The 17,443-nt window shown below is 37.3% G+C and overlaps 1 protein-coding gene across 2 annotated transcripts in view; it reads left to right on the top strand.

Moving 5' to 3' along the window:
* The window catches only part of egfl6 (EGF-like-domain, multiple 6), a 108,837-nt gene extending 93,917 nt beyond the window's left edge, over positions 1-14,920 (top strand). For both annotated transcript variants that reach the window (XM_039743617.1, XM_039743618.1), the window contains 4 exons: positions 3,925-4,002; positions 5,461-5,556; positions 7,695-7,957; positions 13,223-14,920. In XM_039743617.1, coding sequence (XP_039599551.1) covers positions 3,925-4,002; positions 5,461-5,556; positions 7,695-7,957; positions 13,223-13,330 — 545 coding nt within the window. In that variant the 3' untranslated portion in view covers positions 13,331-14,920. The remainder of the gene's footprint in view (positions 1-3,924; positions 4,003-5,460; positions 5,557-7,694; positions 7,958-13,222) is intronic.
* The last annotated feature ends 2,523 nt before the right edge of the window (positions 14,921-17,443 follow it).

Raw genomic sequence — 17,443 nt, 5'->3', positions numbered from 1 at the left:
CAACAACAGCAAATAAACTTCACTTTCCATGTTACTAAGTTAAATTAAACAACCTTATCAAATGTTGTCACAACAAGAACATCACACTTCTTGTAGAGAGTAATCCAGTCAGGGTGATTTGACAGCATTACCCACCGTTCTGCCAGGGAACAAATATAGTTTGAAATTTGTCAGCTCCGTTTGAATACATGTCAGTAAATTGAATCGTACAGCGTCTCAGTTCAGCTGATTGCAGTCTAAACGTATGTGGTGGTCTAACCTAGACAATGAAGACAAAGGAACACAACAAGCAACACAATGAAAAGGAGTTTGACAGCCACAAGTCAGGGGACGGAGACAAGAAAATATCTAAGTCACTGAATATCCAGTTAAATCAGTCATTAAGAAATGGAAAGAGTATGGCACAGCTGTAAATCTGCTAGAGTAGGCCATCCTCAAAAAAACTGAGTGTGCATGCAAGTTTGGGAGGTCATCAAGAGGCAAATGAGAACTGTGAAGGAGTTGGAAGCTACAGTTAGTGAGATTGGAGAGACTGTGCAGATAACAACTGCTGTCTGGGTGCTTCACCACTTGCAAGATTATGGAAGTGTGGCAAAGAGAAAAAGCACACATGGCATCTTGGCTAGAGTTTGCCAGAAGGCACATGGGAGACTCTGAAATCTGCTGGAAGAAGGTTCAATGGTCTGGTGTGACTAAAATTGAGCGTTTTTGACCATCAGATACACCATATACACCATGAAGCATGGTGGTGGCAGCATCATCTGTGGAGATATTTTTCTGCAGCAGGCCCTGGAAAGTTTGTGAGGGTAGAGGGGAAAATCTGGAAGAACACTCGATGACGTCTGCTTGAGCAGTTTTGCAGAGAGGAATGGGGGAAAATGTTAGTGTCCAGATGTGCAAAGCTGATAGAGACCTGTGCGCACAAACTCAAGGCTGGCATGGCTGCCAAAGCAGAATCTTTTAAATACTGACTTGAAGGTGATGAGTTCTTATGCAATGACTTTTTTGTTTTTTTATATTTGTAATTAATTTAGACCACTTTGCAGAGATCTGTCTTCACTTCAAAGAGTCTTTTTCTGTTTTCAGCATCAAAAAAGTCTAGTTTAATTTGCTGTGATTCAATGTTATATAACAATAAATGTGAAAACATCCAGGGGGTGAATACTTCATATTGGCATAGTGTTGAATTTTTTTCTTGTTCATTGTATATAAATTTTGTTTTCATTCTGTCTATATTATAATTGTTTCTGCACTTCACATTCTTCAAGTTTGTGATGCTGGTTGCTAAGAACATTGTTACTATTGCAGAGGGGCAACTCGTGACGTAACAGTTTATAAAATGAACAGGGTTAGATTTGTGACTCATCTGAAATGTTTAAGTTTGATTTCAATCCATTCCATTTCAAAGGTCAGTGACCTCAAGGACCTCTCAGCCTTGATTCAATTGTATGTCTTATTTACCACCTGCCACTCAGACCACTTTCACCATTTAAATGACAGACATATTTAATGGTTATACTTGGGATATTCCATGTTTAATTATCCTAGGAATTTAGCAGGATGGATTTGTTCAGAATAATAAAATTGAATAGTTTATAAATGAGTATGTGGTTATGCAGTACATGATTATGCCACGTTATGAAGGATTCTTAGACGCAGCATAAGAGTTTTTACTTGAAGCCCCTTATCTATCGGTATCACACACATTGAGGGCATTTGCAATTTGGGCTCATAACACCAGATCAAGTACTTCTTTGAAAATCGCAGGACTCTGACTCAGCCGTTAACTTGAGGCAGTCCAGTTTTCTAACCCTTGGCTGAACGTACAAGGCTGCTGGTGTGTTAATTGCTCAGCACCATATGGGAGATTTATTATCCAGTGAGCAGTTTACTCATTGTGTCTAACACAAGTTAATTTCCAGTATTTGTTCAAAGTGCCTTTTTGATGTACCATCCATTTACAAATACATTCAGAATGAAAGTTAGTTTATTAAAACTGTGTTCCTTGTAAAATGTTAATTTCAAACATCTTATTTAAAGTGCTGGACAGTTTGACATCCATGGCAGAGCGATGGGCGCTGATCAGGCTCCTGTCAATCATGGAGAATCCACTGCATCCACTGAACAGTATCATCGCCAGACAGAGGAGCAGCTTCAGCGACGGACTACTGTCACTGTCCTGCTCCACTGACAGACTGAAGAGATCGTTCCCCCCACACACAATGCCACTCTTCAATTTCATCCAGGGTTAAACGTTAACATTATGCAAAGATATTGTCTGTCTGTTATACCTGCATTGTTATCACTCTTTAATTTAATATTGTTCTTTAACAGTATGCTGCTGGAGTATGTGAATTTCCCCTTGGGATTAATAAAGTATCTATCTATCTATCTATCTATCTATCTATCTATCTATCTATCTATCTATCTATCTATCTATCTATCTATCTATCTATCTATCTATCTATCTATCTATCTATCTAAAGCACAGGTCTTGTGTAATGTGACCTTTCCCTTAACATGTTTCTTAAACATGTTAGGTTGCTTAGCCAATCAGAAACTTAGCCAAACTAATTACATTTTTTTAGTTATAGTCAGAGTAACAGCATAAATTATTAAAACACTAAGTAAGCAAATAAAATTATGCCTGAAAGATCTCAAATTTAACAACAACCAAAACAGGTAAAAGGCTATTTGTTAGTGACTGAGAGAGCAGTGAGTGAGACAAAGGCATTAATAGTAATGAAGCCATTAACACAGGAAGCAGAGAATTATGGTACCTTATCGGAATGGGGTGATGTTAAGGGTGGTGTCCCACAGAGGGCAGTGCTAGGGTCACTACTATTTTTAATATACATATATATAAATGATTTAGATGGTAATATAAGTAACAAGATGGTTAAGTTTGCGGATGATACCAAGCTAGGTGGACTGGCAGATAATCTGAAATCTGTTGAATCATTGCAGCTGGACTTGGACACTTAGGCAGATTTGTAGCAAATGAAATTTACATAGGAAGTCAAAATGTTAGATTTGAATACACAATAGGAGGTCTGAAAATTGAAAGTACACCTTATGAGAAGTCGTAGTGGGTTTGACACTATCAACCTCCAGACAGAAGCCATTAAGAAGGCTAACAGAATGTCAGGTTATATAGCACGGTGTGTGGAGTACAAGTCCAAGGAGGTTCTGCTCAACCTTTATAATGTACTGGTGAGGCCTCATCTTGAGTACTGTGTGCAGTTTTGGTTTCCAGTCTACAAAAAGGTTATAGCAGCACTAGAAAAGGTCCAGAGAAGAGTGATTAGGCTTATTCCAGGGCTACAGTTTAATCCTTGCTTGACATATTGGTGTGTTACTATAGTCAAATGAAAAAATTAAATATAGTCAATTACAAATGTGGTTTAATTTTCAGTAATAGCATTGGATCAGCAATTAGCTTGCCTGCACCTTTTTACTGAAGTACTTTTAAAATGGGCTTAGGCACACACATTTGATATATTTAATAAAGATTTTCATATTTACTCCTCAATGTAGTGGAAAGAGATCAACATTTCTTCAACTGTAACTTGGTAAAGCAGGTAAAAGATGAACTTTACACAAATGTTTTCTACCTACAGTGGACAAGAGATACATGGAATAAGCAGTGGAGTAGATGGAAGCACTGTGGAGCCCTTCAAACCTGGTCACCAGTTGGTATACGTTGGGTAAAATGGATCAAACAAGGCTTGTCAATCCCCATGTCCTGCCCACATTGAAACGTTTGTTGTGTTCTTAAATTCCTAGTTTTTGAAAGGATTATTTAAAATTGCCCCAAATACTCAACCGTATTAAGAAGGTTCATTAAATGGATAAATAAAATTAATCACAAAAACATTGCTAAATGAATGATAATATTGACACGATTCTTTTTTTGTTCCCCAGTTCCTGTGGATTACGAGACCGCCATCAGCCCATTGACTGGACTGAATGAAGCCCCAGCTGTTCTTCCAGGAAATGATGGTATGGTTTGTTCTATCATGCTTCATTCTACTATCATATTACACAAGCCAGAGATGGCTTGAAGTGTCTTCAGTGTTTAAGAGTAGCGTAACGGATCACAAAACCTTTACAACTCAGAAATATGATGGAAGACTGTTATTCAGGTGTTTCTAGAATAACAAATCCAGGTTTTCATTTTTTGAATAACCTGAGCATCTTTAGGAGTTTAATCCATTTTTTTACCTTATTTGCTAAAATGACAAAGATAACCTTCAGCTTTCCTCTGGAACTCTTCCTTTTAAAATCCAGTGACAGGAACTGATCCTACTTTCCTTTCAAATGGAAAAAAACTTGTTGAGTTCTGTCTCACGTTGGAAGCTCAAGTAATTTTGTCTGATTTTACAACTGCTTTTTTACTTTAAATCATGTTTAAGGTTATGTTATATTATCACTACACTAGTTTGTTTTGGGTCTTTAATATTATCACTGCCATTTTGTGATGTCTTTTCTGGTGTCTCGATGCTTTTCTACAGAACTGATGGAATGAGTAAGGGCCAGAAGAGTAAACATGTATCGAAACGTAACCACGTTTGTTACTAGGAAGACTAACCAAACATTCGCAAAATCACAAAACAAATCCCTAAATCGTAAAGTTCACACCTACTTTATCTATATCCAGAAAGAACAAGAATATACTAAATCTTATAGTATGTAAAGTTGTATAGTGGTTATCCAAATCTTGAATGACATGGAACATCAGGGGTGACATTTTATGCTGTTGCATTGATGATGTCAAGAGATATACGTATTATGAAAATTATATAGCAATGCTTAGCAACCACACTGTAAAGCAATGGCACCTACAAACACATTTACAGCATCATAAAAAGAAAAAAAATAAGTTATAGCCACTGGAGAATGACAAATCAAAAAATAACATTGAAAGTGACTTCAGTAAATACAAAAATATACTAGCAGTGTTTTTATAAGCAAAAACCATCCCAAATATTACAAAAATTAGAAATTAAAAAGAAAACAAGATCATAACATGTGTTAGTCATGTGACCCATGGCAATGCCAAAGAGTGTTTCATGTGGTGCCACACAGCACCTGATAGCCAAGTTTTTGGATTTAAATAAAAACAAAGGGCATTTGAAAGCTTACATTTTTAATAGGGAATTATTAGTAGTAACAGTTTTGACCCTTTGCATCGGCCTTCGTGACTGAATTTTTCCTTGTTTTTTGAGTTTAGTTATTAGGTTTTCTTTGAATATTTGGTAATGACTTTCTGGCCTGCTTACTTGACAATTCTTTTGTTTTACACCGAAAACCTTTTAACCTTTGGACGAGTCTTTTTCCATCAAGCCATACATTAAGTAGTTTCTAGCATAACTTTTATAAATTTTCCTCACAAAAAGCCTATTTGAGACATCAAGATGATTGGTTGTCATTTATTTATGGTACAATTATTTCTTTCAGAATTCATCATCGACTGCAGCTTTTATCAAGGAGCATGTGAATGGATTCAAGAAACAGATGATGACTTTGATTGGAACGTTGCAGATCATGATAACGGTAAACTTAGATGGATTTTCTCAATATACTAAGTTAATAAAATGCAAAAAAATAAACTTAAAGAAACAGAGCGATCGATATTAAAATGACTTTGCTAATAGCTTCCTATTAATTGCCTAAGCCAAGCTTTGTGAAAGGTTATGGGGAGTAGCTGCTAGTGTTCCACCATTTACTACACAAATTCATCTGTTGCCAGATTCTTCACATTAATAATGCTTTGTTTATATTATTTACAAATAATTAAGTAAATATTAATTTTATTTTTATATTTGCTTCTATATTTTTTGTCTTTGCTTATGCTTACATCACATTATAATTATATATTATTACATCGCATAATAGATGCCACCTTATAAAATGACTAGGGGTTAGATTTGTAACTCTTCTGAAATTTTAAATTTGATGTCACCCCTTTGCAATTTAAAAGATGATTGTCTGAAAAATTCCTCGGTTTTGATTCAGTCTCAGTTCTCATTTACGTTTGTCACTCAGGCAACTTTAGCCAAATATACAGACATATTCAGTAGGTGTTACATGGGATATAACATTTTAATTGTCCCAGAAATTTAGTAGGATTTATTTATTAATAAGAATAAAACTAAATTGTTTATTTAATGGCAAACCCATTGTAAAATCCACTTCTTAATGTGGGCATTTGCATTTTTTTACGTTTCTCACACTACAAATTTCCAACATAAAGTTATCATGCAGGAGCCAATTTGACGTTAGCCAAACAATAACAAAGAAATACGACCAACAACAAACACATTAAAGTTTTGAACACCGCAAGCCTAATATAAAGTATGTATTAATCAAGCATTTTATTTTAATGTTGTAATTTTTAATAATTAAACATGCAACATCAGAATTGAGCATCACCAATGTAGTTTGAGCAATACAAACAGTACAACGAGTGCAGAACACACATGTAGCAAAGCAAAAAATGATGAAATGGTAACTCACTGCATGTGGAGCTTCCTCAGTACAGTATGCGTTCAGTTTAACCTACTGTATTAAGGATTGTCTGTGCCCACATTATCCATAGTTAATAAACCTGGCACTTGTGACTAAATTTGACTGTGCTTGGCACCTCCTTTGCAGCTAATATTAGTTCAAGCCTTATTACTACCTAGATTATACTAATTACTAACTACAGAACTGGCACACATAAAAATCCAGATTTGTTAAAACACATAAAGGACAAGAAAAACACTGATTACACATAAATGGAAACCAAGAGTATCTGTCCAAACTGTAAAAGAGAACGTCAAAAACAAAGTCACAGTTCTGATGAGTTTGGTCAAACGGCCACTTACCTGCTCCTGGGTTTTCTACACTGGAGTTTCTGTTGGCCATCCAATCTAATGAAAGAATCTTTCCATCCAATGATTCCAATGCTTCTTTATCTGAGATGACTATTCCATAGGTAGGACAGCAGACTGGCAGTAAAGCAGTAGCACCAACTGCCACATCCAGATATCGAGAAGAAAAACAGAATAGAGGAGGATTAATAACAGTTTAAAAATATTGCATATTATATTTCTGTACAAATGACTAACAAACAGAGATGCAGTATGTACAGTTAATCTGCAGCTCTATTCAGGGTATGCCAGACTAAAGTCGCAAGTCTTCTTCCGGAATGTAAAAGCTAAGACTGAAGGGTCATTTCCTATATTCACAGGCAGATTATTCCAGAGACTCATCCTGCAGTTCCTAAATTGGGCCCCAGTCCGTTAGTCAATTAGTTTCAAATTCAGATTTATTGTTATGTGTATGTGGTAAAATGAGATTTTGACTTACATCTCTCCTACAGAGTAGGGAAGGTAGTATAATACAATGGAGAAGCTGATGAGGATAAGTGTAGAGGTTAAGGCTGGCCTCAGACATTATGGAAATTAAAGGAATTGACGAGACTTCATGACACTAGTTGAGATGTGTTTTGTGCCCACAAATACTGTATATTGAGTATAAGAAATTCTAATCTTACTATTCACAGATGTGTCCTTGTTCTCATTTTTTCCTAGCCTTGAAAAATATTAAGCAGCAAGAATTAAAATAAGCATGCTTTAAACTTTATTGAAGAACAATGGTGTGAATTCAGCCTTGTCCCTTAATTGTTTAATTTCTCATTTCTTTAGGTGTGGGATTCTACATGGCTGTTCCTGGTTTTGTTGGAGAAAGAAAGGAAGTTGCACGCCTGCAACTTCCCCTGGTCACCCCAGTGCCAAAGAATGGGCTCTGTCTGACCTTTAACTATCGTCTTGTTGGAGACAGAATTGGTAAATTAAGAATTTTAGTGGATGGCAACAGCTCCCCAATCTGGGAGCAGACCAGAAGCCGAGATGACAACTGGCAGACAGAGCTGGTTACATTGACACCAGAGGAAGGCACTGTCAAGCATGTAAGCAACCTTTACAATTCAAAAATAGCTTTGAATTTCTCATCTTGTTTCCTACTAACTCTAGATTTATCCAGCATGCCTCTAATCAGGGTTTTTTGGCTTATACAGCTTGATCAATCAGCTAATGATAAAACAAAATTTCATGTCTACAGAGGAGAAGGGTCTAGCTGCAACTTGCAGTACCTATAACATAGATCAGGTAATGCCCACAACGTCAGTCACAAAACGCCCTTTGACTCAGATAACCCTCCTACAACCCTAATCTTAACCATAGTGTAACGGGGCCCTAATGTTAACCATAGTCTAATGAAATGAGTGTTACATGACTGACATTTAGGGCGTTTTGTGATGTTGGGGCATTACATGACTGACCTCATAAGTACAGCGGTCTGCAATTACACTCTTGCTACAGAGATTTAAAAAACTTGTTAGAAACATTTTATTACCACAACATCCACTGTTCCAAAGAAGCTATAAATTTTGCAGTCTGTGCATAATGTACAGTTTTATGCTTCTCTCTCATGTGATTGAGTTCTTTGACTACTGAGATCATCTCGGGGTCACTCAGGATCAATTGGTTTGTAACAGAACATGTATTGTGCTGGAGAGTTAGTATGAACAAAGTGGCCAGGAGATGAATAGGAAGGCGAAAGAGTTGGTTACAATGAATAGCAAAGGGTCGAATACCAGGCAAACAGTTAGAACCAAGAGACCAATGCCAAAAGCAAAGGTCAAAGCCAGAAGCAAGTCACAGACAAAATACTGTATCAGTTCTACCATCCATCCATCCATCCATTTCCCAACCCGCTGAATCTGAATACAGGGTCACGGGGGTCTGATGGAGCCAATCCCAGCCAACACAGGGCACAAGGCAGGAATCAATCCCGGGCAGGGTGCCAACCCACCGCAGCAGTTCTACCACTAGGGCCTTATTCAATAAAGACCTACCATTATAGATTACACAGACTGGGACATAAAGTGATACACGATCAACGCCAATTTAAACGTCACATCTAGTGATGCCAGAATTGCAACAATTATGGTGACCAAACTCAACATGGCATTATCTAAATAAAATCAACTTTTAAATTATTGAATCAATAATGAAACTGACTTTAACAATAAAAAGTATACATTTAAAAACCCCAAAACAAGTAGAAATATTCATATAACAAAAACGGTATTATGTGATATCATCTACTGTTTAATTCTGCTCTGTACTTGTAATATTTCTATTGCACTATTGAGGATTTGCTCTGTTCTGTGTATTGTACTGTATTGTATTGATCCCCTTGTTTTTGACACCCACTGCATGCCAAACCTACCTGGAAAGGGGTCTCTCTTTGAACTGCCTTTCCCAAGGGTCTCTTTCATTTTTTCCCTACAAGGGATTTTTTTGGGGAGTTTTTTCTTGTCTTCTTAGAGAGTCAAGGTTAGGAAGCTGTCAAAAGGCAGGGCCTATTAAAGCTCATTGTGGCACTCCTTGTATGATTTCGGGCTATACAAAAATAAATTGTATTGCATTGGCATATAACAAATTTAATCTCCTTTGCTTATTTTCCACTCTTTAACATCTTTGGCCATCTGACCTAGCAGTGTTTCACATCAAGAAGGCATACTGAGACAGGCAACATCAAAACACACTAAATTCACTAAGGCAGTCTAAGCCAAAGGAGCCAGCAGAAATCAGAAAGGCTAGGAGCAAGCAAAAGTTCAAAATGCAACCTGAAAACAAAATAAAATTGCTCAAAAACTCACAAGTATTGAATTGTAGAGTCTTTTTCTATAAAAAAAAAAAATAATAATAATGTGCAGACACTAAGAAATGTGCATATTGGTAATTTAACGATAATCGCTGTAATGTCACATGAACACACATACACAGTTTGCCACCATAAAAATATAAAACACCAGAGGTGGTGAAGTCACTGTAGAAATCCTTTAAAACTTAAAGGAATTTAAAAAAAAATAAAGCATTAGGTACTTTGTATAAATTAATTATGCAACTCTAACTAGTAATTATCTGTATGTTACAATTTATTTTAAAGTTATATTTGTGATGTCTTCGTAATGTCATTTTGTAGTTTAAATAATTTAGGAACAATGATCTTAGCTTTTGCTTTTATGAGTCACTTTTGGTCTGGCCCTTACTTGTCTGATTATTCTTTGGAAAATCCCTTTACATTAAAATAAAACCCTATACAAAGTAGACACATTCCTGACGCCCACACCTTAAACTCACAGCCTAGCATTTAGGTGCAACAGCGCAGGCCTCCTGTCATTCATCTCCAGAAGCACCCTTGAAAAGATCACCTGTTCTCTTAGTCACCAAATGCTGCCCCCTGGTGGCCAGTTGGTTTTGCAAATTCTTCCCAGCATGTCACTGACCAGATTGGGTCAGTTTCCAGACTGTGGTCCCAGCCTGCTTCTGTTTAAGGGGATATCCAATATACCCTGGTGATTCCTGCATTCCCACTCTGACCTTTGCAGAGTCCCCCACAATGCATGTGTGAGTCCGTCTTCCTTATGTTGGTCAAAAATGCTTACAGTTCTGTCATGCCTAATGAAAAGTGCAAGAACAGTTTAGACAGGAACAGGCCAATTTCACGTGTCCTTTGTTATTCACCTAAAATGTCAAAATTATCTTTAAGTTGAAATTCAAAGGTCTCAGAGGATCTGCTTTTCAAAAAAATATACCAGATATCTTTGCTCCATGTATACAGACATCATACAAGATTCAAGCTGTACCCATGAATTCTAGTTGAAGTAACTGCTGTCAAGGACCTTAAGAGATCTTCATACTTTCACACACAAGTCCTGCTTAGAATTGTGGGGCTGACCACAACTTACAATTGCACAGTTTCCTTTTTATTTCCTTTTTAGTCTAATCCCTATTTTTATGTCCATGTGCTTTATTGAGTATTTCAACATTTCCCTGTCGCACTTTGTCATCTTTTTGTTTTGCATTATATTCTAATGTGCTGTTGGACTCTGTGGAAGATACTAGAGCAGACTCAGAAAGTATTCAGACCCCTTCCTTTTCTGTACCCTTCATGGTGCTGTACAGTATATTTAATTTCATGTAGATACATTTACCGTTTTTGTCCATCAATCTACACTCAATAGCCAATATCGACAAAGTGAAAACATGTTTTTCCAAAAGGTTTGGCAATTTATTAAAATCAAAAACTGAAATCTCTCATTCATATAAGTATTCAGACCCTTTGCTATTGAACTCCAAATTGTGGTCAGGTGCATCCTGTTTGCTTTAATTATCTTTGAGGTGTTTCAAGAACTTGATTGGAGCCCACTTGTGAAAAACAGAATTGATTGGATATCATATCGTAAGGTACATGCTTGTTTACATAAGATCCCAGAATTTAAACTGAATGACTGGACATAAACCAAGCCATGAAGTCCAAAGAACTCTCTCTAGTCCCCTATGGTGAAGTGTAGATCAGGCTAAGAATATAAAACCATTTCTGAAGTTTTGAGAGACCTCAGGAGAACAGTGGCCTCAAAAAGTGTGTAATGGAAGAAGTTTGGAACCTCCAGGACTCTTCCTGGAGTTGGCTGTCCGAAAGGTGACCTAATGGTCACTCTAACAGAGCCTTAGAAGTCCTAAACTTGTAGGAAGTATGACCATCTCAGCAGCACTACCTCAATCTGGTGTTTATGGTAGAGTGGCTAGATGGAAACCACTCTTGAGTAAAAGTCAATATGGAATCCTGCTTTTCCTCTGAGAGTATTTGGAGAAAGATTTTCTACTCTGATGAGATGAAAACTGAACTGTTTAGGCAGAACTCCAAGCATAATGTCGGATGAAGATCAGGCACTGCTCATCACTTGCTTAATAGCATCCATATGGTGAAGCAAGTTGGTGGCAGCATCATGCTATGGGGGTACTTCTCAGCAGAACTGACAAGGAGACTGGTCAGGATTTATGGAGGGAGGAATGACAGACAAATGCAGTGTCGTCCTGGAAGAAAACCTGCTCCAAAGTGTTCACAACCTCAGACTGGGGTGATGATTTACCTTTCATTACAACAATGATCTGAAGAACACAGCCAAGACAATGCTGGAGTAACTTCAGGACAAGTCTCTGACCGTTTCTTAGTGGCCCCAGCCAAAGCCCAGACTTAAACCTCATAGAACATCAGTGGAGAGACCTGAAGATCGCAGTTTGCCGATGCATCTCATCCAATCTAATGATCTAATGAAACTTGAGAGGACCTTCTTAGAATAATAACTGCCCAAAACCATGAATATAAAGCTTGTAGAGAATTAACTAAGAACACTTATATAGCTATAAATGTTGCCAATGTGCTTCTAAAAGAACTGAATTAAGGGTCTGGACACTTACAGTATATGAATGAAGATTTCAGTTTTTAACACTAACCCTAACCCTTTCTGAAAATGTGTTTTCAATTTGTAATTAGGGGTTTTTGGGACTTGATTAATAAGTAAAATTTTCAAATTTAAAATTAAATCTACAACACAATAAAGTGTGCAGAAAGTGTGCAGAATACTTTCTAAGTCCAATATATATATATATATATATATATATATATATATATATATATATATATATATATATATTACAGTATAACAAAGTTTGAAAGATTAACTTTTGATTGTACATCATTTGCACAAAAGATCTGCAGAATGGATGATTAAATTCTACCTCTTAGATATTTTTTTTAGTTTGGCCCATAAATAGAACAGCAGTTGGTGATGCTATCTCACAGAGCTGGTGTCCTGGGTTCAAATTCCACCCCTGGTGTGGATCTGAACCTTCTCCTCATTTTTGTGTATGGTTTTTCTCTAGGTGCTCCGGTTTTCCACTCACATCTTCAAAGACTTGAATGTTGGGCAGTGTTAATTTAGCGTGTTTGAAGATAGATAGATAGATAGATAGATAGATAGATAGATAGATAGATAGATAGATAGATAGATAGATAGATAGATAGATAGATAGATAGATAGAAATGGTAAAGATTAAAAGAGGAGTCCCAGTCCCAGTGAAACACTATAAAAATGTATTCCTGTCTGTGTAAAGGTTTCTTGATATACTTTCTCCTTCACTACAACTTCCCGGTGGTACAGAATTAGTCCTATACCTGAGTTTGCTGTTTTAAATAGGTTGTTGATTCAGGGGGCTCTCCTGAAGTGGTGTCACTGGCCCAGGACAGCACATAGTAGAATGCAATGTCATGATAACTATTTAGTTATTCCTCTTTCCATTTCTTGTCTATTTTCCTTCAGATTATCTTTGAAGCAGAACGTGGAAAAGGCAAAGCTGGAGAAATTGGACTGGACAATGTTGTCTTGACTTCTGGATCATGTCAAGAAGGAGAAGCAGAAATTTTTTAAACATTAACCCAAGTAATTCTAGTTCTAAAATTGAAAAAAGCCCCAGTTATTGTTGCTGTGAATGTTGTGCCTTAAATGCAAACAATTGCACCGTTTTCTTCATTCATGGCACTAATAACATCAAGGTGTTTACATGTGGAAATGCTTAGTGTTGTCTATTATTTGTTTGTTCTTGCATTCATTTTATCATCTACGTTGCATGAATAATGCTGAAAGTACTGTGATGGAACTTATTTTTTTCTTTCTTTTGGCTCATTGTTGTTTTTCTCATTTTTTACTGCACCCACTGGCAATAGTGGTTGGTAATTCTTACAACAAGGAGGGTATGTCCAAAGTATGGATATTGCTATTTTGTAAGAATACAATTTACATTAGAAAGAACTAAAAAGGAAAATGTACTAATCTATGAACATGTGAGTGTTTAATATTCATGTTAATATTGCATACAGTATTGAATGTATATCTGTGTCTGATAGGCTGACTCTGATATCTGTAGTTTGTCTTTATAGTACATCAAATTTAGAAGGAAAATTGCATTAAAAGTCAATCATCTATGCAGCCTTTATCTGAACACTTAAGCCAATTCGGGGCCACAGATAAACAATAAAAATGTAAAAGCAAGTTGGAGTTAAGCCATCACCAGTTTGTTCTGAATGTGAATGTAGCAGGCTTGGTGCAGAGCCCGCTTCAAGGCAGGATGCCAGTCTAACACAGCACCTACAATTCATTAGGTTTTCAGATCAAGTCTACTGATAGTTCTGACAACACAAATATGTAAACCTGCAACCCCATATTGGTTTGGAAACTGAATGAATGAATGCTTAAGCCAATCTGGTGTGTGTGTGTGTCTGACTTGTGTTGGACCGATGTCCATCAAGGACGAGTTTGTACCTTATTCCAGAAGCTATCTGAATAAGGTCCAGCTCCTCAGGGCCCTGGAATGTTAAACGAGTGCCAGCATGGACTAAGGTGAGAATTTAGTATGGCAGCCTTATACTTTTGTAGGTTTTCATAAGCCTTCTAGCTTAGGGTTGGAAACTGCATGTTCTCCCTGTGGCCCCATGATTTCTCTTTTAGTGGTTGCTTGTGCAGTGCAATTCACTTATTTCAGTATGGTGCTCCTCCCTGTAGATAAGCTCACAGTACATACATTGAATAAAAATATTGTTCCTACCATAATTCAAAGATGGGGTTCATGTGATGTTTCATTCTCGTGCTATATATATGCTATATATATGTGTGTGTGTGTGTGTAGGAGCCCCAAGTTGGTTGGGTGCTATAAAGCTACTTGTTGTCCCCCAAGAGTGTCAAAATAGAAAGTTGGTATAAAAGATGGGCTGATGACTGTCTAAATATCTGCTATGAGTGGCATTTAATGGGTCCCAAAGCCATGAAAGTTAAAGAACAGAACTAACATAATTTACTTTTCACCTTCTGAACACATAAAGCAGGTACTGTCAATCGACCAATACATTGTTTCAATAACTTAAGTTGTACTTGTTTTTTTTATGTCAGTCACAGTGTAATTGCCAAAGTTATAAACTGTAAATGTTGCTGTCATTAAATAATAAATGTTTCTTTTTTGTTTTTTTTTTAGTATTTCCTTTTATTTTTATTTTTTTTTGCTTTTTACCTTTACCACTATGATAGGATCAGACTCTACACACTTAAAAAGTTTTGGGACAGCCACCCGTATGTTATCCCTGGCTGCAATAGTTTTGTTTTAAGAGAGATGTGTCTCTGTTGGAGTCCATACATGAACTGATGAAGGTTTGGAAAGATGGTAGTTTTAAGTGATTAGACCGGAAGTGAGGTAGGGGAACTGGACATGACCTTCTTCCGATGTCAGCCTAGGCACCGTTACTGGAAGTGAGGTCAACCTAGATGGAGGAACCAGAAGTGATGTCTTCAATGCTGAGTTAGACAGGTTTTCCAGTGGCTGGCCTGCATAGACAACAGGAGAAGGTTTAGTGTCCCCCCCCACCCCCTGGCCTGGCATGGAATTACCTTTGCTTGGTCCATACAACATCCTCCTACTCGCATGTGCGTGACACCACTCACCTATGAAAGCCAGGTATGGTGGTCACAGCTTCTGCCACTCAGATCCCTCATCTTGGCTCAGATCTATGTTTATGAGGAGTTTGCATGTTCTCTTTGTATTTATGTTTTTTGTTTCTAATAAGCCAAATATGGCTGGGCAACATACTGAAAATTTACCAATGCCAGCAATAACAAACTCTCACCAAACTAATTAGCTTTTTACACCAAATTGAGAAGTGACACATTGAAGGGTATTCCTCTGTCCTGTTAATTAGCCAGCAAGGGATTGTATGTATTCTACTTTCACTTTTTACTTTCAAGAACCAGTTTTTGTGATGAAGAAGTATTTTTGAAAAGCACTGCATAGCAAAAGCTTTAAAAGTAGGTTTATCATGGAGAAATTCCAAATTCCTATTACCAAAGTAGGTAATTTAGCTTTCTTATGCCAGTATGGACATAGTTTCAGTTAGCCTGTTTTTCTATGGTTAATGTTAGCTTGCTGTATTTTGACAGAAGTTGTTTTTATGTAATATAACTTAAATTAGATAAATTGCCCATACACTTATAAATTAACTTTATTTGATCTTTGTTTACCCAGCAACAATTTACCTTTGTATTGTTTTAAAAGGTTTTTCATGTTTGTTGCCTACTAATTAAAAACTAGCTATGATACCTGTCATAAACAGGTAATAAAATAAATTTAGAAATATCTCTATATATAATCTTCATTTGGATCTTAGAAGAAGAAGCACTAGATGGCAGTAGAGAGACAGCTAAAACATAGGCATTGCATTAAGAATCTCCTCCAGGCTTATACTACTGAAGACTGTAGTACTCCAGTCACACCTCAAAACACAGACATTCAAACTAAACGAATTGTTGTGCTTTAAATTAACTAAAGAGATCTTCATTTAGATCTTGATCTTTGTTTGTCCTCGAATTTCACGCATGTGTAGACCACCTTCAGGTTTAGTACATTGTTGTTACTCCCGAATGTCAACATTGTGCCGGAATAACGAAAGGGGTGGTGGACAATGTTACGCTGGTTAGCTCCTGAGGCCTGGTTAGAGAATGAGATTGCCTAAGATAAAAGGTACGTGCCTACATAACATATGACTAAAAAAAGACAGCGGGTAAAATGAATGACAACGTAACAGCACGTTCCGGAAATTATTATTGTTACGTTGTAGCCGACGAGTGCTGCGCGTCTCACAGTTGTACCGTGGATTGCTCACATGTCAGTGAAGTGATCCCTATTTATGCTTTAAAGACCAATGTGTCCTCCTTTTATAGCCATTGCTCCGTGTATATTGCCTTACCTGGGATTGGCTCCAGCAGACCCCCGTGACCCTGTATTCGGATTCAGCGGGTTAGGAAATGGATGGATGGATATTGCCTTACTCTTTGGATTGCCACAAAGCAACCTGAGAGATTGGAAAAAGGTTGAGAAGACATCGTGAGAGGAAATGGTAGCATCGTGAAAACGAGACGGACTGTGAACGGACAGAAGTAGAAATGCTCCTACACCACCACATAATTACTATTCGGACAGTGATTCCGAGTAGGCCGTTCCTATCGAATCAATGTCCAAGGGTTTTCTTTTGTAATTTTGTTTCCCTTATAAAACATCATAATGCTGTGCGACAAAGGGCCCAGTTCACAACTGGCAGCCGCTTTTAAACAGGGAGCCCTTTACAGACAACTTTAACACGAGCAAGGTAGTTGGGCGCACATGGCTAGTTTGATATATAAAATCTCTTGTCTTACATGTATCCTCAGTGTTTGTCCTTTCTTTGGTATCTTCTCGTGTCTCAACCACTTTCACCCACGTCTCGATCATGTTCCTGCAAAGCCTGCTTTTCAGACCCTGTCATTTGGATTTGCAATGCTCTCATCCTACCATCAATGGTAGATGGGCCACATTACCGAGTGTAAAAACATAATTAATATTCTTACGAATATTTGGATACTTCCTGTGTTAGAAAGCAACTCTCAGTGTTCGTCCTATGCCTTTCCTTGGTATCCTTGTATGTGTCCGCCTCCCTTGCCCAACACCTCCTGTCTCAATCACTT

This window comes from Polypterus senegalus, chromosome 2, assembly GCF_016835505.1.
Source record: "Polypterus senegalus isolate Bchr_013 chromosome 2, ASM1683550v1, whole genome shotgun sequence".
NCBI classification, from domain to species: domain Eukaryota; kingdom Metazoa; phylum Chordata; class Cladistia; order Polypteriformes; family Polypteridae; genus Polypterus; species Polypterus senegalus.
The sequence above is the reverse complement of the archived record's forward strand: the minus strand, read 5'-3'. Positions and strand labels throughout refer to the sequence as shown.